Below are 20,442 nucleotides of genomic sequence, written 5' to 3'. Positions count from 1 at the left end.
ACATCAAAAATTAATTTAAATGTCAGGAAAAAATTGTTGAAAGTATATGTTTGGAGTGTCGTTTTATGTGGAAGTGAAGCTTGGACAATCAGAGTATCTGAGAAGAAAGGATTAGAAGCTTTTGAAATGTGGTGCTATAGGAGAATGTTAAAAATCAGATGGATGGATAAAGTGACAAATGAAGAGGTATTGCGGCAAATAGATGAAGAAAGAAGCATTTGGAAAAATATAGTTAAAAGAAGAGACAGACTTATAGGCCACATACTAAGGCATCCTGGAATAGTGACTTTAATATTGGAAGGACAGGTAGAAGGAAAAAATTGTGTAGGCAGGCCACGTTTGGAATATGTAAAACAAATTGTTAGGGATGTAGGATGTAGGGGGTATACTGAAATGAAACGACTAGCACTAGATAGGGAATCTTGGAGAGCTGCATCAAACCAGTTAAATGACTGAAGACAAAAAAAAAATTAACAATGGAAGTTAATTTTTATTTAGAAAATGATATCAGTTTCTACAGCCGTTTAATTTAAGTTGTTAATTATTAGTTACTATTTATTATTAGCAATATTATAGCACTGTTTAAAGTTCGTTATTTTGTGCATTATGAATGTAAAATGCAATAAAACTGTTCGTGCAGCCCGTTTTCTTCATTTTATTGTTAACACAATTTTTCTGTCATTCCAACTTTGAATGCTAATAACTCGATAACAAAGCCATTAAAAGAAAAACATGTTTCACCTTTTTTTCTTGTAAAACTTTAAATCGAAATTATGTGTCTACGTTTGTCCACCTTCCTATTCAAAAATATTAAGTTTGATTCAATATAGTGGATCCAAGATGGCGAACAAAAATTAAAAACCCACCATAATGCAGATTTTTTTAACTATGTAGAATCCCATTTCTTTTTGCCTCCAAATACCTCTCAGATATGCAATATAAAGCTGTTTCCATACTTAAATATCACCCGGTATTTAATTTAATATATATATGTATATACATATATATATTTCTAATGTGTATGTTGTAATCTGTACAACTAGTGAACAATAAGCCCAATGAGATGATGATAGGTATGACGTGTAACTGAGATATAGCCTTGTATAGACCCAGGCCGTCCATTCTTGAGTTGTGTGGTTAATTGAACACCAACCACCAAATTCAAATTCGTGTAAAAGCATCTACCTTTTACTAGGATTCGAATCTGAGAACCTTCAACTTCGAAAATCGCCTGTAAAACAAGTGATTTTGCGACGGTGAGTTTCCTACTAGGTAAGCCCAATGGTCTAAGACGAAATGTTGAATATTGTCTAAAATATTAAAGTTTAAGTATTGTTATTTAAAATATTAAGTTTTTAAAAAAATAATAATGATGGCATTACTACGTAAATTATTTTATGTAAACTCAATATATAATGAAAACAAGTAGGCAGCTACTGGAAACTTAGCATTTTATAAATCCCGTAGGTACACCAAAGCGTAAATTTCATTATAATTTATAAAGTTCTTAATACTTTAAGTTTATTGAAATGATGTATGAAGCGTCCTGATAGATTTGGCAATCCAGTTTTAGAATGTTTTATCCAAAAACAGTAGTTGCGAGCTGTAGTCGCACAAAGGTTTTATGATTAAATATCCTTCCATCGTGACTTATCAAACAGGAAATCACGAGGTCAACGACTATTTTATTTTGCAGCTAACAAAGAACTTGGTTCATAATGAGCCAGCTCTGTTCACAAACAGTAATTTGTATTGTAAATCTCATTTCAGTCCATACCTCTTTGAAAACTGTTCAACAATCAAGAAATTAACCTGAAAATATAGTTTTTCCATTAAAATATATATTTTATGGTAAATATTTTTGATGTGAAACGTCTTTAAAATCATGCCGAAACATACGGATACCAGAACAGAAATTTGTAGCGTAACGAAAAGGTCTATATCGTCCTGCCGTAATAATTCCCTAACTATTAGTCTCAGAGACGTAAATACGGTGTCATTTTATAACTTATATGGTCAGCTCGCCGATACGACTTTGAGTTTGCGTCACTGGTGAGCGGTTTGGAGGACAGGGAACACAGCGCAGATCGGCCAAAACTAGTGCTCTCGCTCATTTCCATTCAGTGTAGCTCACAACTTAGAGTGATAGCGCGGTGATTCGTGTGTTTATGTTTAGAGTTTGAGGTCGAGATAGGTCGATTTAAGTAATAATAAGTGTATTCTGGACAATATTTATGTGTAAAATATTAACGAAAACATATAAAAAAGTATAAAAATTCAATACGTCAGCCTCAGCCCGCGCAAAAGCCAGCCGGAAATATAAATTACACATATCACTATATCACTGGAAAGGGGAGGTTATGGACCAGGCACAGGTACCCCAATGTCCGGTGCCGAGCGAGCAAGACTGTCTCGGGAGCGTTGTAAAGCTGGCACGGCGTGCTCAGTAAACGACGCCGACGACGCGAGCACCTCTACCGCTGCTGTACTCGAACTAATGGATATAACAAGTGAAGATAACACCCATACATCTATCGAAGACGTCACCGGGGTGATGGATATAAACATTAGTTGAAATGATACTATGCAGAACCATTGACGTGCAACGGACAAACGCTTCAAAACTGTATTTGAAACAATCCGTTTAGTCTATCCAGCAGCAAAATTTGTGATTGACTTTGGTTCGACAGAGATTTAAAGCAGGAGAAAGTTCGCAACATTCCTCTTCCTCGGACTAAATTCCTCGGCGAAAATGTAGCGGCATTTTGTATATGTAATGCCTGTAGTAAGTCGATGGATACCAATAAAATCCCGACGCTGTCGCGCTCAAACTGATTTCAGTATCCTCCGCAGCCGGACGGCCTGCCAGCGCTTGACCCGATCAGTGTTTAGTTGATTTCGCCGCGCTTACCCTTTATGCAAATTACCTTCGTCCTCTACGCTACGAAAGTAATTATGGTATAGTCGGCCAGGTGATCAACGTACCTGTCGATGTGAACAAATGGTGCAGCAACTACCGAGGTGGATAGACGACGATTTTGCCTTCAACGTCAACATAAAGAAGAACCTCATCCACGAATATAATTATCTGAGCGCTTTCGTTCGCAAGTCGGTGATCAAGGCGTGGCTGCGCTACTTGGTACCAGCCGCTGTACAAACACTACAACATACAGATAGATTGGAGTCCATTCGACAACGACGGGGATGGTAATATCGGGCTCAAGTATCAGATTCAGTCTACCGACCCTAACTCTGCCCCCGAAACAGAGATCCTGCTCGCCAGACAATATACGATTGTACGGAATGAGGAGCAATGTTTGGACATTACCCCGTGGCAGAACTCGTTTCTGATTAACATAATCTACGATGTTAACGGTGACGAACTATCCTTCCGTCAAATATAATACGTTGTGGCCCGTCAGTTCGACCTCAACTTGCAAGTCACTCTATACATGATGTCAACAGCGAGATTCGACATACCGATCGGCGTGGTGCAACTCCGGACCATGTTTCGTTTTTATTTCAATGTCTCGTTTTATTTCCGTCAATGTCTTGTTTTTATTTCAATCCAATATACTAAAAGTGACTCGCTGACATACAGACCAGCCAACTTATCTGTAGAGTTGGCTAAATTAAGGAACTAAATGTTCCATTGGAGACCCAGTTTTGTTCAAAAAATACGATGGTGGCTCTCCCATTTAACTGTACAGATAAGATGGTCGGTAGCTTGGAGGAACTTCATCCAAGGTCTGTAACGTTTCACGTTGAACCAACAGCCGTGCGCCCCGACACAGCCCCACCCGGTTTTTTTACGTTAGATAATAACCCACAAAAAAGAACCATCATGTATAATTCACCAGTTTTCTTGGTTATTTTCCATTACATGACATAATGATTTTTATTTATTGTTTTCCATGACATTTTTATTATTCTTAAAGCGGGAATGTACTTTCTTAACTAACGGTAAAGATTTCAATGAAGCACCGTAAGGGAAACAAATTAAAAATAAAATGCAGTTATTAATATACTCGTATTTCACCTTATTACCCAAATACAACAAAATGAGTCTACCCAATTAAAAAAATAAAGGATTTGCTTTCTAAATATTAATTAAAATTAATTAATTCTATCAATGTAATTTATTTATTTACTAATAATTATTATATTTTTATAATCTTATATATAAAGCCGAAAGTTTGTTCTCGCATCATGTGAGAACCAACCCACCAATTGTTTTCAAAGTTTAAGGATACATTCGTGTTATCCTAGGTAAGGTTTTAAGCCATAAACCGACACCCTAACCCCCTTTGGAGGTGAAGTTGTGAATTAAAGACATTCATTAAAGAAAAAATATTAATCCTCCTTTTACTTCATTATTGTATTTCTGTTACCATGGCAACATACAAGCCCTGTGTGCTGCATGGGCAATAGAAATATGTTATGGATTTTTCATCATCAAGGTGTATATACTGTTTTTTTTAATTCAGTTTCTTTTTCAGGTTTCTATAAAACATGAATACTTTAATTGTTATTAATTACTGTTATTCTCACAACTATGAGAGTAACAATTATTGCAGAGTTCCAAGGGCTGGAGACCCCTGGACGATTGGGCAAGCGAAGCATGCCTCAATCGGCTAGTTATATTAATAATTAATAGGCTAATTAATTCTTTATTAAGTATTATAAATTTAGAAGATTATTAATGTTTAAAATTTTTACTTTATACCACTTTAAAATGTCATTGATATTCATGCTGTGTATGATGTCAATCCAGGATTTTTTTGCTGAAACCAGGAATTTTTAAAAATCTGTAGACAAGAAAAGTTCCTAGTATTGTAACATACCATGCTAACATGACAGTAGTTTACAAGTCTATCCTCATTCTCAAAAAAATATGAATCTATTACTCCATGTCAGTTAAGTTGTCATTAAATTAAAATACTCGTATTTCAATTTAAAAAAATTACTCAAGTTTTTCAAAAAATCTAATATTCAATAAAGATGGTATTTTTTTGTACTTTATTTAGTAAGTCTTAAAACACATCCTCAAATATTTAACAATTAACTTTTTTAAACTGTTATTTTATTGTCAACCAATTTTATTTATCTTTACACAGTTACATCATTATTAGTTTATATATTAATTATTGCTATGATGTAGGATTTTCAACAGTTTTCTTTGATCCTTTTGAACAAATGCTTGATTAGTTTTTTTTTATTATTAATATTTGTGTTACAGTAAACCCAATATTTCTGATGTAAGATATAGAATGCATAATGTTATTTGAGTAAAGTATTTATGTATATATTTATTCACTTTAAAATTAAAATAATAGAGAAATGTGAAACTTTGTCAGATAATGGGAAGTGTTAATTTAATTTAAATCATTCTTTATCTTTAGTGAATGACATTTAAAAACATTTTTTCATTTATCAGTTAGTTAATTCTTTACTTTTAAAAGATTAGTATTATTTTTTAATAACTGTGCTATAAAAGGTAAAAGAAAATCTTTTATAGATAGCCTGTCTTCCCTAGTTTTAAAAAAGTGAATAATCTTGACAAATTAAATAAATATTTTGATCATTATCATACATACTGGAATTGGGTCAGCTGCATACTGATTATGTGTACATCGCAGAAAAAATATCTGAGTACTATTCTGATGGTTTCAGGAAGTTTATTTAGGGACTCTGTTTCAGGAGTCAACCCAAAGGCTTAACCAGTAGTTGGGTATGAATAAATCTGGGCCTTTCAGTTTTTATGAATGTATTAAATATGACAAATTAAAAAAAAATTTGATTGAAAGGTAGCCACAATTACTTAATAAAGGTACAGTTATTACTATTTTGTCGTTTTTCTTTTTTTTAGGTCCAAATGAGTTAGAGTCACCAACACGTGTTGTTGACAGAATAGATCATGTTACACCAATGCCACCAGTATCATTACAACAATCACCATCGCATTTACCAGCATTTACAGTAGCTGATTTAGTTATAACTCCTGATCCATTCCGTGATGTAATACGAACAGAACCAGCACCAGATTTACCATCACTTATGGGGGATATTATTCATTTATGGGAACATTCAACATCACAGTCAAGTACGAGTACATTACCGTCAATTACAAGCAGCAGTCCAGATGAAGCTCAATTAGTTTTAAATAATAATAACAATGATACGATTTCAAGTCCAACAAATTTATCAACGACACTAGAACCTTCAAATTTACTAGAAAAGAATTCAAACAGAATAAATGTTACTAATTTTCCAATAAAAGAATTAACAGGTATGAATTTAAATGTTACAAAAATCAATTTATATACCGGTTCAACATCTACCCAAAATACTGAAGAAATGACTGACAATAAAACAGAAAAAACGCCAGAATTTAAAACATCTTCACAAACAAACCTTGTAATGATTGGAATAACAAAAACTCCAATGTTATCAACAACATTAAAACCTTCAAAGATAGAAAAAATAATAACACAAAAATCAAAAATAACAACAGAAAATCCATCAATAACAACAAATACAGTAACAGATAACACTGAAGAATTAAAAAGCGAACAAAAAAATGAGGAAGATATAGAAGATAATGATGATAATTTTTCATTTAGTAGTATGCTAGATCTGTTTTTTAGTGGTGGAAACTCGGAATCAAAAATAACAACAAATAAACCGAGTCCGTTTCAGTTTACATCGACTACAATTAAACCAAACACAAAACTACCAAAAAATGAAACGACTGAAAGCATAATTTCTTTTACTACAATACCAATAATATCTACAACATCAAAATTAAAAAATAAATTAACAGCTAATAAAACATATTTAATAAATAATTATAATAGTAGTTTTAATTTAAGTAATAATAATTATGAAAATAATACAAAAGTAAGTTTACCGCCATATAATAAGTTAGATAATAATAGTAATGATAAAATTAGTCAATTAAATTCAACAATCTTAACAGAAGAATTAACAACAGAGAAACAAGGTTACCTCATTAGTAAAAATACTTTAAATACAACTACTGTAAAAACTGACAATGATAATAACAATAATAATAATTTAGAAAGTACAACGCAAAGTAATTTAAAACAAAATGTATTAAATCAGTCAACAACACTGCATCCAGCAGGAGCAGATCCTGGTGCTGCATCGGGTTTACTGAAATTAGCTGGATGCAACATATATGGACGAATGTATAGAGTTGGTAGAATAATATCTGAATTATCTGGTCCTTGTCTTGAATGTATGTGTACAGAAGTTGGAGTTCAATGTCGACCTTTACCATGCTGACATAGATAAAAATCAACTAATTAATTATCGATTAAAATAAAGCAGCTGTGATCTTAATGAATTAATGGTGCATCAAACATTAAGTAATGGTAAAAAAAAAACAATTTTATTTTTTAAACAAGCAGTTAATATTTACAAAAATTATTTTTGTCCATAAAGTTGAAAGTTTTCTTAGTTACTGTTAATTCATTCATTGCTGTATGCTACATGTACTGTGCAGTACTATGGAAGATCTATTTCAAGATATAAAGCATAACTGCCACAGATAGTTAATGTATTTCTTGTCTCCAGGTATTATAGTTGTACCACTAGTAAATTCAAGGAAATAGTGTACCAGAAAAAATTGAAAACCTTCGGTACTTTATAATCACCAGTATTTTATAAATCAGTTATTTTTTCTGTTTTTTTGTATATGTTAATTTTTCTATTAAAGAAAAACCATTGTTGTTATTATTATTGATCTTGGTAGGAAAAATTATAAACCTTTATGCACTTCTGAAAAGCAAAGTATTAAATTAGAATAGTCCTGTGTAAAAAGGAATATGAACTTTTTAAAATAATTTTTATTAAAAATACCAATAAATGACAGGAATCAGAAAAGCTGCATGAAATGGCCTCATATTAAATGATGACCTGTAATGCAAAAATAATTCAAGTTTTACTTGTGTAACATTATTTGAAATTTAAAAAATTCTGTTTCTTTGTTTTTAATTATTCCTCTTACTCCAACCGTACTCTGTGACTACACAAGTTAAATGTTAACATACTACTAAATAGTGACTAGAGATGTATTTTTGTAGACTTCATTTCTACATAAAAATTTGTGGTTGTGCCTAATAGATGACAAATAGTAGATTGCAACTTACTAACTATGATAACACATATTGTTAAAAAACACATGAATATTGCAACTGTTTAATTACATGACAAGATCAGTATTCTACTACCGAATGGTTCAGCGAGAAAAAAAAATTATATATTTATAAAGTCTTGCATAATAAATTTTCCATTCAGTTATGTAAGCAATAGAAAGAAAAAAGAATATCCAGTATGCCAGTAATAACTCTCCTTAGTTTCTAATATTTTTTCAAGATTACCTAAATATTCATTTAACATCTGACTGCATTATAATGGAGTATTCTGGAATAGCGTAGAGATTACTTGCCTTTTTAAAAAAGGTTAGAACTAACTGTATCATTCAATTATATGGCTATCACTTATCACTTATTTATGGCTATTATATCACTTTTTTTGTTTTTCAGTCACCATTTATTATTAGGATACATAATTAACAAAATGTTTTAATCTTGTAAATCTAGACTATAACTCTTTTAAACATTATGGATTACTACTTCATAGACAAGGAACATGATTTATCTATACGTGCAAACTAAAAATAAAGTTGCAAAAGAAGTGGAGATTTATGGAAAATCATATTACTTCCTCATTCATTAAGTACAAAAATTATCTAGATACAACAGAAACATTTACTTATTACAAGTAACATCTTTTAGTTAGAAATTTGATATATGTTTTATAACATATATAACTCATTTTAATAACTCATTTTATAACATTTTTTTGTAAGGAAAATAACACTAAATTTATTTTTTGTGCACTACTGACTGTACAAATTGTTTATAAATATATTTATATATTGATAAAAATTATTTAAAAAGATACTGTATGTGTTAAATTATTACTTATTTGTATTTTACTTTAATTTAAAAATTATTTTAAGGAATGTTTTGTTAACATTTTTTATTTTACTTCATTTACCACAACTTTTTTTTTTTATTTATCTTTTAAGTGCCATTTTATTATTATTATTTTTTTTACTTTATAGTGTTATGCTGTATGTTTTTTGAGAACTTTTTGTTTTAAGAAATCAATAGTATTTATTTGATAAAAATTACCCAATAATTGTGTTTATAAATAATATTAATTTATTATAAAACAATTATCCTGTTGGCCTATTTAATATAAAAACTTTTTTTAAAAAGAAAACATTTGTCAAAACCCAATCATTTTAATACATCCAACCTTTTGTTCTAGTACTGTATATTATATGCACCAACCAGGTATCAAGTATAATATTAATTTTCAGAATACTAATCCATTAACTATCCATACCTTATTGAGCTCCTTTTCTCACAGTACTCTACTCTTCACTCAGTACAATTTTCCCAAAAATCTTTTCCCTTTTGGTATCAGCCCTGAAATCATTGCAACATCTAAGTCTACTGGTGAAATTTCATTTATTTGCAAAATCATATCAAATTTGGTTCCTTCAACAGGATTTTTCACGTTGGAAATCGTGAAAGGTAGTCACAGGCAAGAAGGTGAATAAATGAATTACTCACTGAGTTAGCTGGTGCATATCCTATTAATAAGAATTCTGATAAATAAAGAATGCTACTGAATTTCTGTAAATTTAACGAGTGCAGCTCAAAACTTCTCGTATTAAGTTCATAAAATGTCCAATCATTATGTTTACACAATCATGTATTGCAATGTCTGGCTTTATTTATTTATATCACTAATATCATAAAAAAAATCACTCTAAGTAGCTTATTTGTGGATTCAATTGAAAAAGCTTCTCCTTTGGTGGTGTAACATCATATCACTTAAATTAACCAGTCCAGTGTAAATTTGCAAATTATCTTATATTTATTTATATATATATATAATAATATATAAAATAAAATAAAATAGGATGATGATGTACATACTAGGGTGGATGGTAACTTAATGTGATGTTATGAGATTAATGTGGAGAGGAATTTTCTAAATAATGTTAATCTAATCAATTATTTTATTTAAGAAGTATTGTTTTACAAATAAATCAGTCAGTTATTTCAGATTTAATGTAGTAATGTGGACATGAAGCTTGTTCTATTAATGGTAACTGTAGATACTAGGAAGCTAACAGAATTTATGAATTATCTTAGATTTCTAATCGTACATCTTAGATTTTCTCTAATGTAGATAGCTTTCTTGAACTATATTGCATAAGCTGGCTGTTACAGATTTAATATAATTTAAGCATATTAACTAACCAAACAGTACAAGTATTTCATTTATTTGCACAATCATGTCAAATTTGGTTCCTTTGACAGGAATTTTCACTTTCAAAATAATAAAAGGTAGCCTCAGGCAAGAAGGTAGTGCAATGAAGGTGAATAAATGAAACCTTCATTTTGAAAAAATGAAGCCAACAATATACTAAATAAAAAACCACCATAATTTTTTACCACTTTATATACCTTTCTAATTAAAAAAACAATAATTTCAGTTTTATAATTCATAAATTTAATTAAAAGATTGTCATTAAATAAAAAATTAATTTATCTGGCATTTAAAATAAAAATTAATTGAGTAAACCTTTTTCCTCATTTCAATTGTCATGATGTAGTTTATTTAAAAATTTAATATTCACAGTTCTTATAAATTTTCAATGTTATAAAATAACATTTTAAATGTGATAAAATAATCAAAATATATCTGGTAGTAAAAGCATAAATTTTTTACTTGTATTTAGATTTTGTGGCAATGTAATGAAACGATTAGAAAATAAATGCTAGTTTAACTTCATAGGTCAATTTTATTGTCTGTATGTGCTATTTGAATGTGTGAGTGAATAGTATGCAATCCATTGTACTGAATATTACATTACAAATAAACAACATATCAACTCCACTGAAGAAGATCCTGATTACCTTTGAAAGATGCTTACAGTTTGGATGTTTTTGGAAAGGTAACAAACATCCTGTTATTGGATTCTAACTACATTTTGGATTTAGTTGTCTTTGTATTACTTTTCTAATTTTTTTTTAACTTATAAAGTTATATAAAGATAAAAATTTCTTACCAATTGTTTTTTCTTCATATAAGCAGCATATTTTTTTCAATATATATTCTATCATTATGTAGTTATGAACCACCTTTTTTTTTTTTAATTTGGGATGAGTGAGCTGGCCAGCAGTAAAATAATGCATCTGTACTGGAAATCTACAGCATCTGGAATGTGTCTGTGATTTTTTTCATATGTACAGAATATGTATTTCCATAACCAGTAACACATTTCTGTTATATGCATTGTTACGTATTTTATTCCTAAAATGCTTGCACTTAAACTCTAAAAATTAAAGTAAAAGTTTTATTTGTGTGATTAAAATCTACTTCGCCATAACCCATTTTGTAGGAAAATCTTTAATGTTTATCTTTTAATACATTAATTAACAAAAAATTAATAATTTATATTGTCATTGAAATTTATACACAAGTAACCGATGAGAATTTACATCAGGTTTTATTCACTGAAAGAGAAGACTTTACAATTTACATCAGTATAAATATAAAATGAAAAGTCATCCTCGCAAATGTAAACTTGAGTATGAAGTTTAAATCTGTACATCAAGATGCAAAGAAATCAGACATAGTGGCTAATATTACTGGTTAACAAATTTATCAAACAGCATAATAATATATGATTGCCCTTTAAAATTATTAAATGACTCACTTTCAGTCATAAAGATTTTTGCAAAGATTTTTCACTGCCAATTATTGGCTCCTTCCTCAAAAAAGTTCAAGTATCTGGTAGCAGCATTGTCACAATACCCATCTTAAAACAGTTAAAAAATTTCTAACACTATATCTGTCTGAATAATATATTCTATTAATGTTGTGTTTTTTAGTTTTTATGTGCTATGTGTAAAATATGCATATTACGGTAATGCATAATGTTGTACATGTTCTGTTTCTGTGACATTTGTAGTTCATAGTGTCTTCCTTATGTATAATCCCTGTTTTGAGGTTAATAAATAAAGTAATGAGACTAGTTCAGAAAAACTTTTTACTTACAATCCAATTATAAATGGACTCTATCACCTTCGAAATAGTTCCCTTGGGAAGCCACACAACACTTCAAATGGTTTTCCCACTCTTCATAGCAGTGTTAGAACTCAGAAACCGGAATATCCTTCAGATGGTTGGTTACATTTTTTAAATGTTTTCTACTGTTCCAAAGTTATGTCCTTTGAGGTGGTTTTTAAAGTCAGGAACAGGAAAATGTCGTAGGGACTCAAGTCAGGTGAACAAGGTGGCTGAATAACTGCAGGAATGTTTTTCTTTATCAAAAACTCATTAACTGATAGTGCAGTGTGATAAGGTGCTGCATGATGCAGCATCCAATTGTCTTTGATGGCTGGTCTCACGCGGGCAAACCCTTACCGCACTATTTCAAGAATTTTTTGGTAAACATATTGATTTACAGTCTATCCTGTAGGCAAAAACTCCTTATGGACACTACTATAAAAGAAACAAATTAGCATGGTTTTGATTTGCTCATTTTTTCTTTTTCAGAACATGGTGAGTATGAAGTATGCCACTTCTTGCTCTGGCATTTTGTTTCTGGGCCGTGCTCAAATATCCAAGATTCATCACCAGTAACAACATTTTTTAGAAAATCAGGAACAGTGTCAATTCATCCTAGAAGATTGCAGCACACTTCCACCGTTGTTTTTCTGTTCAACAGTGAGGTTTTTTGGGACCAGTTTTGCACACTTTTTCATCTCTAATTTATTTGTCAAAATTTGATGGACTGTGGTTTGGTTCAAATTCAATTGTTCTGCAATCATTCTGACAGTTAATCACTGGTTGTACTGTATCAAGTCTTTGATTTGCTCAACATTGTCATCACTTTTTGATAACAGTCTTCCGTGGATCGTCTGCAACTGATTCCCGGCCATCTGAAAATGCTTTAAACCACCTAAAAACTTGGGCTCGTGATAGAGTGTCATCTTCATACGCCCTTTTTAATTTTGAAAAAGTTTCAGTAGCATTCTCACAGAGTTTAACACAAAACTTTATTGCCAACATTACTCTTAATTAGTATCACTCATTTTTGTAATGCAAAGCAAAAACACGTTTCACAAAAAGTTTGTTTACATCTCGCAGGGCAATAACAGACTAAAAATATTAATACCTAATATAAATTAGCAGTTTATAAAACAATATGTTTACTAGTAACTTTACAGTGTTGCCAGTTTGGCTTCTAAAAAAACTAGTCTCATTACTTTATTTACATACCTTGTACAACAGATTAATATGTATGCAGAACAACAGAATCAAAATTTGCAAACAGGATGCACATTACCACTCCTATCAACATTAATAAGCTGAACTCTATAAACTGAAGTATGTTAGTAACAATCAGCTGACCAGGGACAAGACCAAACTGAGCAGCATAAAACAGATTTTGACAGAATCATCTAATACATTTTAAACAGCAGATCTGATAATGAAGTTGATTTTGTACTATAGTCTGACTTAGGGTACAGTTTGGGAAGTTTCCATACAGTTGGAGATATACTTGTATTTTGGATAAAATAATTAAATTAAATTTAAGTAAATGACATATTCAGCATCCAAGGAATCATTCCACTTGCTGCTTACGCATTTAATAAAAAATTAGAAATATTATAATTTGATAAATCTGCTGAATAAAGTAGGGAAAAATAACTAGAAAAAAGCAAAATAAATTTGTTTCCTAACTTACTTCATTTCCTTCCAGCTGAAAATTCCTATTGAATTTGAGAACTTCTATTATTTATATAAATCCAAAACTGTCTGATGTTGGCTTTTTTTAATATTAGTCTTAAAAGAATTTAGGGGAATCATTTATTTTTAATTGTGCTTAGAATATGCATATTTCAGATGCCATAACTGTAATGGCATAGCAGTTTTCAAGAATAACAAACAAACCATGTTTGGTTTGCTAAGAAGAGTAAAAGATGAGGTGATTTCTTTCTTTGCTGAGCTGTCATATATGAAGTTGGATATCACCATGCAAAGCCTACTGAAATGTAGGGAATATTCAACCTGCAAGTGATACCTTCAGTCTATTCACTGTAAGAATTGGCTGTATAGTGAACATTATTATTCTCAAGGAGGCGACTCTTAATTGTTCCCAGTTCTACCTTGGATTGTTTACGCTCATTACAGCCATAAGAATGCCTGTCACAGATATAAAGCAATAACTTTAATTAATGTTTCCCTTTCCATGGGAAGTAATGCATTATAGGTTTATAATCTGCTAACTGGAGTGTGAACAGTTAGTAATATTCATTATGATAGTCATAAAAAATTTATTTTGTGGATATAGTGATTTTTAGAGTAAATTCTTTTATATTAGGAGTAAACATATAGGAAATTTACTGCCAAAATTACATTTTGGAATACACTTATCTAGTCACTTACAATAGTAAAATATTGCAGAATCTTAAATATAACATATTCCAGTTAAAGTGTTTTGACGACTATAATAAAATTATTTTTCTTAAAATGATAAACGTTTTTAGATAAAGTTGTTTTATACAGCAAATGCTGTAAAGGGGAAAGTAAACTTAATGTTAGAGGTGACCATTTTCATGAAGAATGCAACTGATCCTTCCTGTATTTGTGGCAGCAGTAGTAATATACAAATGTACACCTGAACCAAGAAGATTAAATATCTTTTGTTTAGTTTAAGAAGTAACTTTGCAGAGTGATCAAAGACAGGCCTGAACTACAAACATACTTCAATTTAAAAAATTTCCATAAAATAACCATAAAACGTACTAATATTTTCATGGAAAACAGTCCTGCACATCTATTTGCTCAGAAAAATATTAACATTGAATTGTTATTTTGAAATTTATTAAAAAATCCAATTTTGTTATTATATCTGATCATTCTTGTGTTTCTAAACATGACTATTACTAAATGAGTCATCAGAAAACAGTGAAATTTTATACTTTCTTAATATACCAAGAAGCGTAATAAAATTATTAAATAAAAATTTTTATTGGTAAATTTTATGTAAGAGGCAATTTCTCTCCTAATAAAATAATAATAATTCTTTTCCTGTAATTTTTAAGTTGAAAAAACATGTTATTTTAATATTTTAGAGTCTGCACCTAAATTCTTACTAGTAAAAATTTGATATATTGTTTAAACTTTAGATAGGTTAACTTTTGGGATCCTACTCCCAAAGGTGGGAGTAGGATCCTAGATTAATCCTTGGGATCCTAGATTAAAGAATAATACGTTCGTTAATAATCAGAAAAAGAATTAGAAATTATAGGTTCACAGGACTCTTTGCAAAACAAAGAAGAAATCATTACTTGTTTTCACATGTAAACATCTACTGTTATAAAACATTGAAGAAATCTGGTCCTGCAATCATGTTTAAATGAGTCTAAACACCTTCAGAAGTTTCAGTTAATTGCATTTTCAGTTAACATTTAATAACTGCAACATTCATTGAGCTGAAAGCCCAAAACAAGATGCAAAATGAATTGGACACATTCTTTTCAGATATCTGCAATGTCAAGAAACTCGTGAATCTTCATTCAGCGATCATTTAATATAGCATTGTGGATTTTTGTGATGATTTTGTTGGTCATAGACGTTTTGGAGCATCCTGAATGTTCATCATTTTGAATGGTTGTATGACTGCATTTAAATCAGCAGCCCACTTTTTAACCATAAAAAATGAAGGGGAAGAATCCTTTAAAGTGGAATCTAGTCTTTTTTATGCCTGCTGGGTTAAAAGTCTTAAAAAATACCTTATATCTTGAACTTCAATTTTACCCATCTTTCAGAAAATGCCAAAATGAGTTTCCTTTACTTGATCGCTACAAATAAGCAACTGAACACATGTGTCTGAAACTTTGCCATCTAAAGGATCATACTTTAGAAATATCATAGTCATTTGCCATCTCTTTGTCAGGCCAAGAACTTTTGGAATGTTCCTAGTATACAGCAAAAAATTTATGAAACACAGAGCTAATAACCAACATAAAAATAATGTCTGTTATTACTAACTGTTGAAAAAAACAAACGTTTTATAAAAAATGAGTATGACAAGTTATTACACACATGTTATTTCTTTGTGATGTTGCTGTCTCAGTACAATACTGTCACAACACAAAGATTGGTGATTCACTGGATTCAGAAAAACATAAGATATCTAATGCAGTATTATAACACCTTAAAATGTATGTTTTTATAGGAAGAAGTATGTTTTTTATAGTAGAAGTTCTACTAAAAATCTGAGTAAAGTGGAAGATTTTTCCAGAACAAGATTGTAATTTTTTGTCATGTTACATCTATTGCATTAGTATTTCTCCTTATGTGAAATTTGACAATAAAATAACATTTCGACACAGTAAAAAAGTTGTACTCGTTTATTATAAATTTCTTATCATGATAAGTGTTGTAACAAATCTAAATACTTTTGTATTGCTGTATTGGCAACACGAATGTAATGTATACTGCATATGATCTAATTTGTATAAAAGTAAATAAATAAATTGCATCTTTTATTCTGATCAGTACATAATAGTAAATTATAAAGATCACATCAGGAGTGGGTACTATTAATTATAAATCAAAGAATAAATGCGATTAAATCTACACTAATTATTTAAAATATAAAAATATGAAACAATGTTAAGGTACATATATAAAGATATTAAATATAGAAAATGACTACAAAATAATTCGCAATTCAGAAGGTATTAGTGAACACATATTCATGTACATGAATGGAATGCAGAAAAAGATTTTTTTTTATATATTATTTAATAAGAATTTTTAAAATCCACCAACAGAGTAATATAATTTCTGTAAAGAAATGTTAAAATTTTTTTAAAAATAAAGTGGTGGGAAATCTTTTTTAGATGATTTGGTAATTAAAAATTGCAACAGAAGGATAATAAGGTGCTTTCTTTTTAGGCGAAGTATTGTATTGAGTTGTGCAGTAACAGTTTGTTACAAACTGTTACTGCAAAATAGACAATGACATGCAATGACTGCAAAATAGACAATGACATTGTTATTTTTTTATTATAAATGATCATTCTTTTTAGCAAACATTGTGCATTTATTTATATATTCTATTATACTTTGTATATTAAAGGTAGGTAAAGTGTGCACTTCTATTTTATAAAATACTATTGTAGTTAATAATTAAAAATAATTAAATAATTTTAAAATAAAAAAAAAATCATTATTTTAGTTAAAATGGTAATTAGGGTTGATTTTGCACCCCACTGTAAATTTCCTTTTTTTGCTAGACAAACAGTATCTTAAAATCATGGGAAAAGGAAAAGATGTTCCAAAGAAAATAAGATCTGAAAATGAGAAGATTATATACACATAATTATATATATTTAAATGATAAAATGAAAAAATATGCATTTTACTAAATCTTTAATGTTCTTAGTTTAATAAAGACAAAACAGCAAAAACATTTAAACAATAAATCTGAATAACAAAAAATAATGGGTAATAATATGAAAAATACTTTTGATAATAATAACAAACATAGGTTGACATCGGTCTGGCAATGTATTATCATTTCAGTTACAGGTAGTTTTATCCAAAATAATAAAAAATACTGTTAGAATATAATGTTCTTAGAAAAATATTATGAAACTGGTAACTATACAAATAAATAATCAATAAAGTATTCTCTTAATTTTTGAAGAAATGAGTAATAATGATAATAATTAAAATTATTTAATATTAACTAACTAACTACACACTGATTTAATTATAATTTTATCAAATAATATTTTCATATATTTAAAAATTTTAATCATCATATATGTTTATTTAACTTAACAAATTTAACAGAATTTTTTTAATATTATTTATATACATTATTATTTAAACATGTATCAAAATAATAATAATAATAATAATAATAATAAAAATTTATATAAGAATATATAACAATAACAACAATATCATGAGAAAAAATACACTTCTTATGATGACAACAAAAACTACTATACATATTAGAATTAGATATTTTTAAATTAGAAAATAAATTTAAAAAACTATTAAAATATAATAAAATTTCTCTCTCAAATATACTTATATATCTTTAACATTTCTATACATAAATTTACCATTCAGTGTTAATAATATTGTTCAGTTTAAACATTGAATTTATTTAATAAGTTACAGTTATAGTAATACAATCTGTATAATGTGAAATAACAGGTGCACTTCAACTTTTTATACTTATATTCCAGAACCTTTCTCATATATGAAAAAACAATATTTAATTTTAAGACTAAATCATTATATTTATAAAATAAAGAAAAATAGAAAATCATCTACTTTAACATGTTTATTTAATTATTGATTCTCAATAATTAAATAAACTTTTGGACCAAATCCCAAATAATAAATATTAATTTGAGAAAATAATGAATATTATGATAATATTAAATAAATATAAATATAATGAAAATAATGAATATTAATTTGCAAGTTGAGAAGAATAAATATTAATTTATATCTTAATAAACAATTAGAATTAGACATTTTTATACAACAAATGAACATTAGCATTTTTATACAACATCCACATGCATGTGATGATTTCTTTGCCTCCTGAGAAATTGTAAACAATAATGTGCACTGTAAACTTATTTGTTCAAATTTTTAAAGCTACTTGTTTATATATGCGCTTGTACTTGTTTGCACATGTAGGTTCATCAGTTTCTACTAGCTCACCCCTAGTATGTCTGTATTCTTAGCTTGTAACATTTGGTATAGCTGTTCAGTAGTCAAATATGCTCATTATTATTATTGTGTCATTTGTTAAGGTATACTCATTTTTAATGAACTACAAACAGTATGTTTCTCATTTCAATCTATTTGTAAATTTTTCTATATATAATTTGTTAACACCAATATATATATATATATATATATAACATACATGCACACGTGTGATATATGTGTGTTTTTTCTTTTACTAAAAATAGATTACACATGTATCATTTTTTTTTTTTAGAAAAAATTATATTTGAGGAAAAATGACAGCTTCTCTTTTTTGTGTATAATCTAGTAATTAGATTATACAATAATATAATATTTTGTAATTCCTATCACAATATAAATTCAGTCATTGTGGGAGGCATTTAATTATTGAAAAATAAATTTAATATATTCCCTTCAGACTCCCTTCAGGTCTCATTCTGTTATATATAACAATACATTCTACAAAATTGCATGAAGGGGAGGAGGTTTAATAAAATTGTACTTCATGTAACAAGTGAGAGTGAAGGGTCTAATTTATGATAAAAATTTGTATCCACCTATTTTACATAAAACTGAAATGAAAATATATTTAAAAAAAACTTTTTTTTAAATTATCTACTTTGGAATTAAAAATAAATAGTATATTAAAAAAGCAAATAAAACACTTTGATTCATTTTGAAGTACCTCAGTACCTCAGATATTAAATATATATAATGCTCTCTCACTCTCTCTCTGTGTGTGTGTGTGTGTGCACATACGCATGTGCATGTGTGTATATATATATATTGGTAAATATATCTATTCTTTTCTTATTTCACCAAACAGGAAATAAAATCTTATTTTTTCTCTGCATTATTTTATCTTATTTTTCTTCATTATTTACTTTAGAATTAGTAATAAAACATACTTCAACTGAACAAAAAATGAATATAATTCCACATATATAATATTAGTGCAGAAATAATAATTATATGGAATTTTATGTTATCTACACGACTGTAATTAAGCTGCATAAGCTTTTTTAATATATTTAGCTGAACAAATGACATTATGGTCATGAACTCTCATTTCATTACACTTATAAACCCGATGGTGGTGAATTATGTTATGTGCTACTATGATAAAAAATAAAAATAAATTCTGGAATAGTGACATTTCATAGAAAATTATAATTATTAATAAATGATATTTCATTATTTACTTATCATTAAATATTCATCAGCCATCTATTGCAATAATTTTTTAATATCATTTTAAAACAGTTTTTATTATATACTCATTAAATATATGGATACATATTTATAATAATACATTTTTAACAACAACAATCCCATTAAAACACCAAAAATATTATTACATTTCTATTACACTAGGTAAAAAATAAAATTAACAAACACAATAATACAAATGTTACATAATTAAAACTAATTACACACAATAAAATATGGTACTTATTTAACTAACGTATAATGTAAAGAACATACTAGACATTTTAAACAAATTAAAATTATATACTTTATATGTGTATA

At 28.7% G+C, this 20,442-nt stretch overlaps 1 protein-coding gene across 1 annotated transcript in view; it reads left to right on the top strand.

Annotated features, from left to right (window-relative positions):
- Positions 1–8,846, top strand: part of LOC142322746 (uncharacterized) — a 177,232-nt gene extending 168,386 nt beyond the window's left edge. Inside the window, exons 14-15 of the mRNA XM_075361820.1 lie at positions 5,870–6,757; positions 6,902–8,846. Of these exons, the coding sequence (XP_075217935.1) occupies positions 5,870–6,757; positions 6,902–7,308 (1,295 nt within the window). The 3' untranslated portion in view covers positions 7,309–8,846. The remainder of the gene's footprint in view (positions 1–5,869; positions 6,758–6,901) is intronic.
- The last annotated feature ends 11,596 nt before the right edge of the window (positions 8,847–20,442 follow it).

Source organism: Lycorma delicatula, chromosome 4 (genome assembly GCF_047948215.1).
Source record: "Lycorma delicatula isolate Av1 chromosome 4, ASM4794821v1, whole genome shotgun sequence".
Classification (NCBI taxonomy): Eukaryota; Metazoa; Arthropoda; class Insecta; order Hemiptera; family Fulgoridae; genus Lycorma; species Lycorma delicatula.
This window is presented reverse-complemented; position numbering and strand designations above follow the sequence as displayed.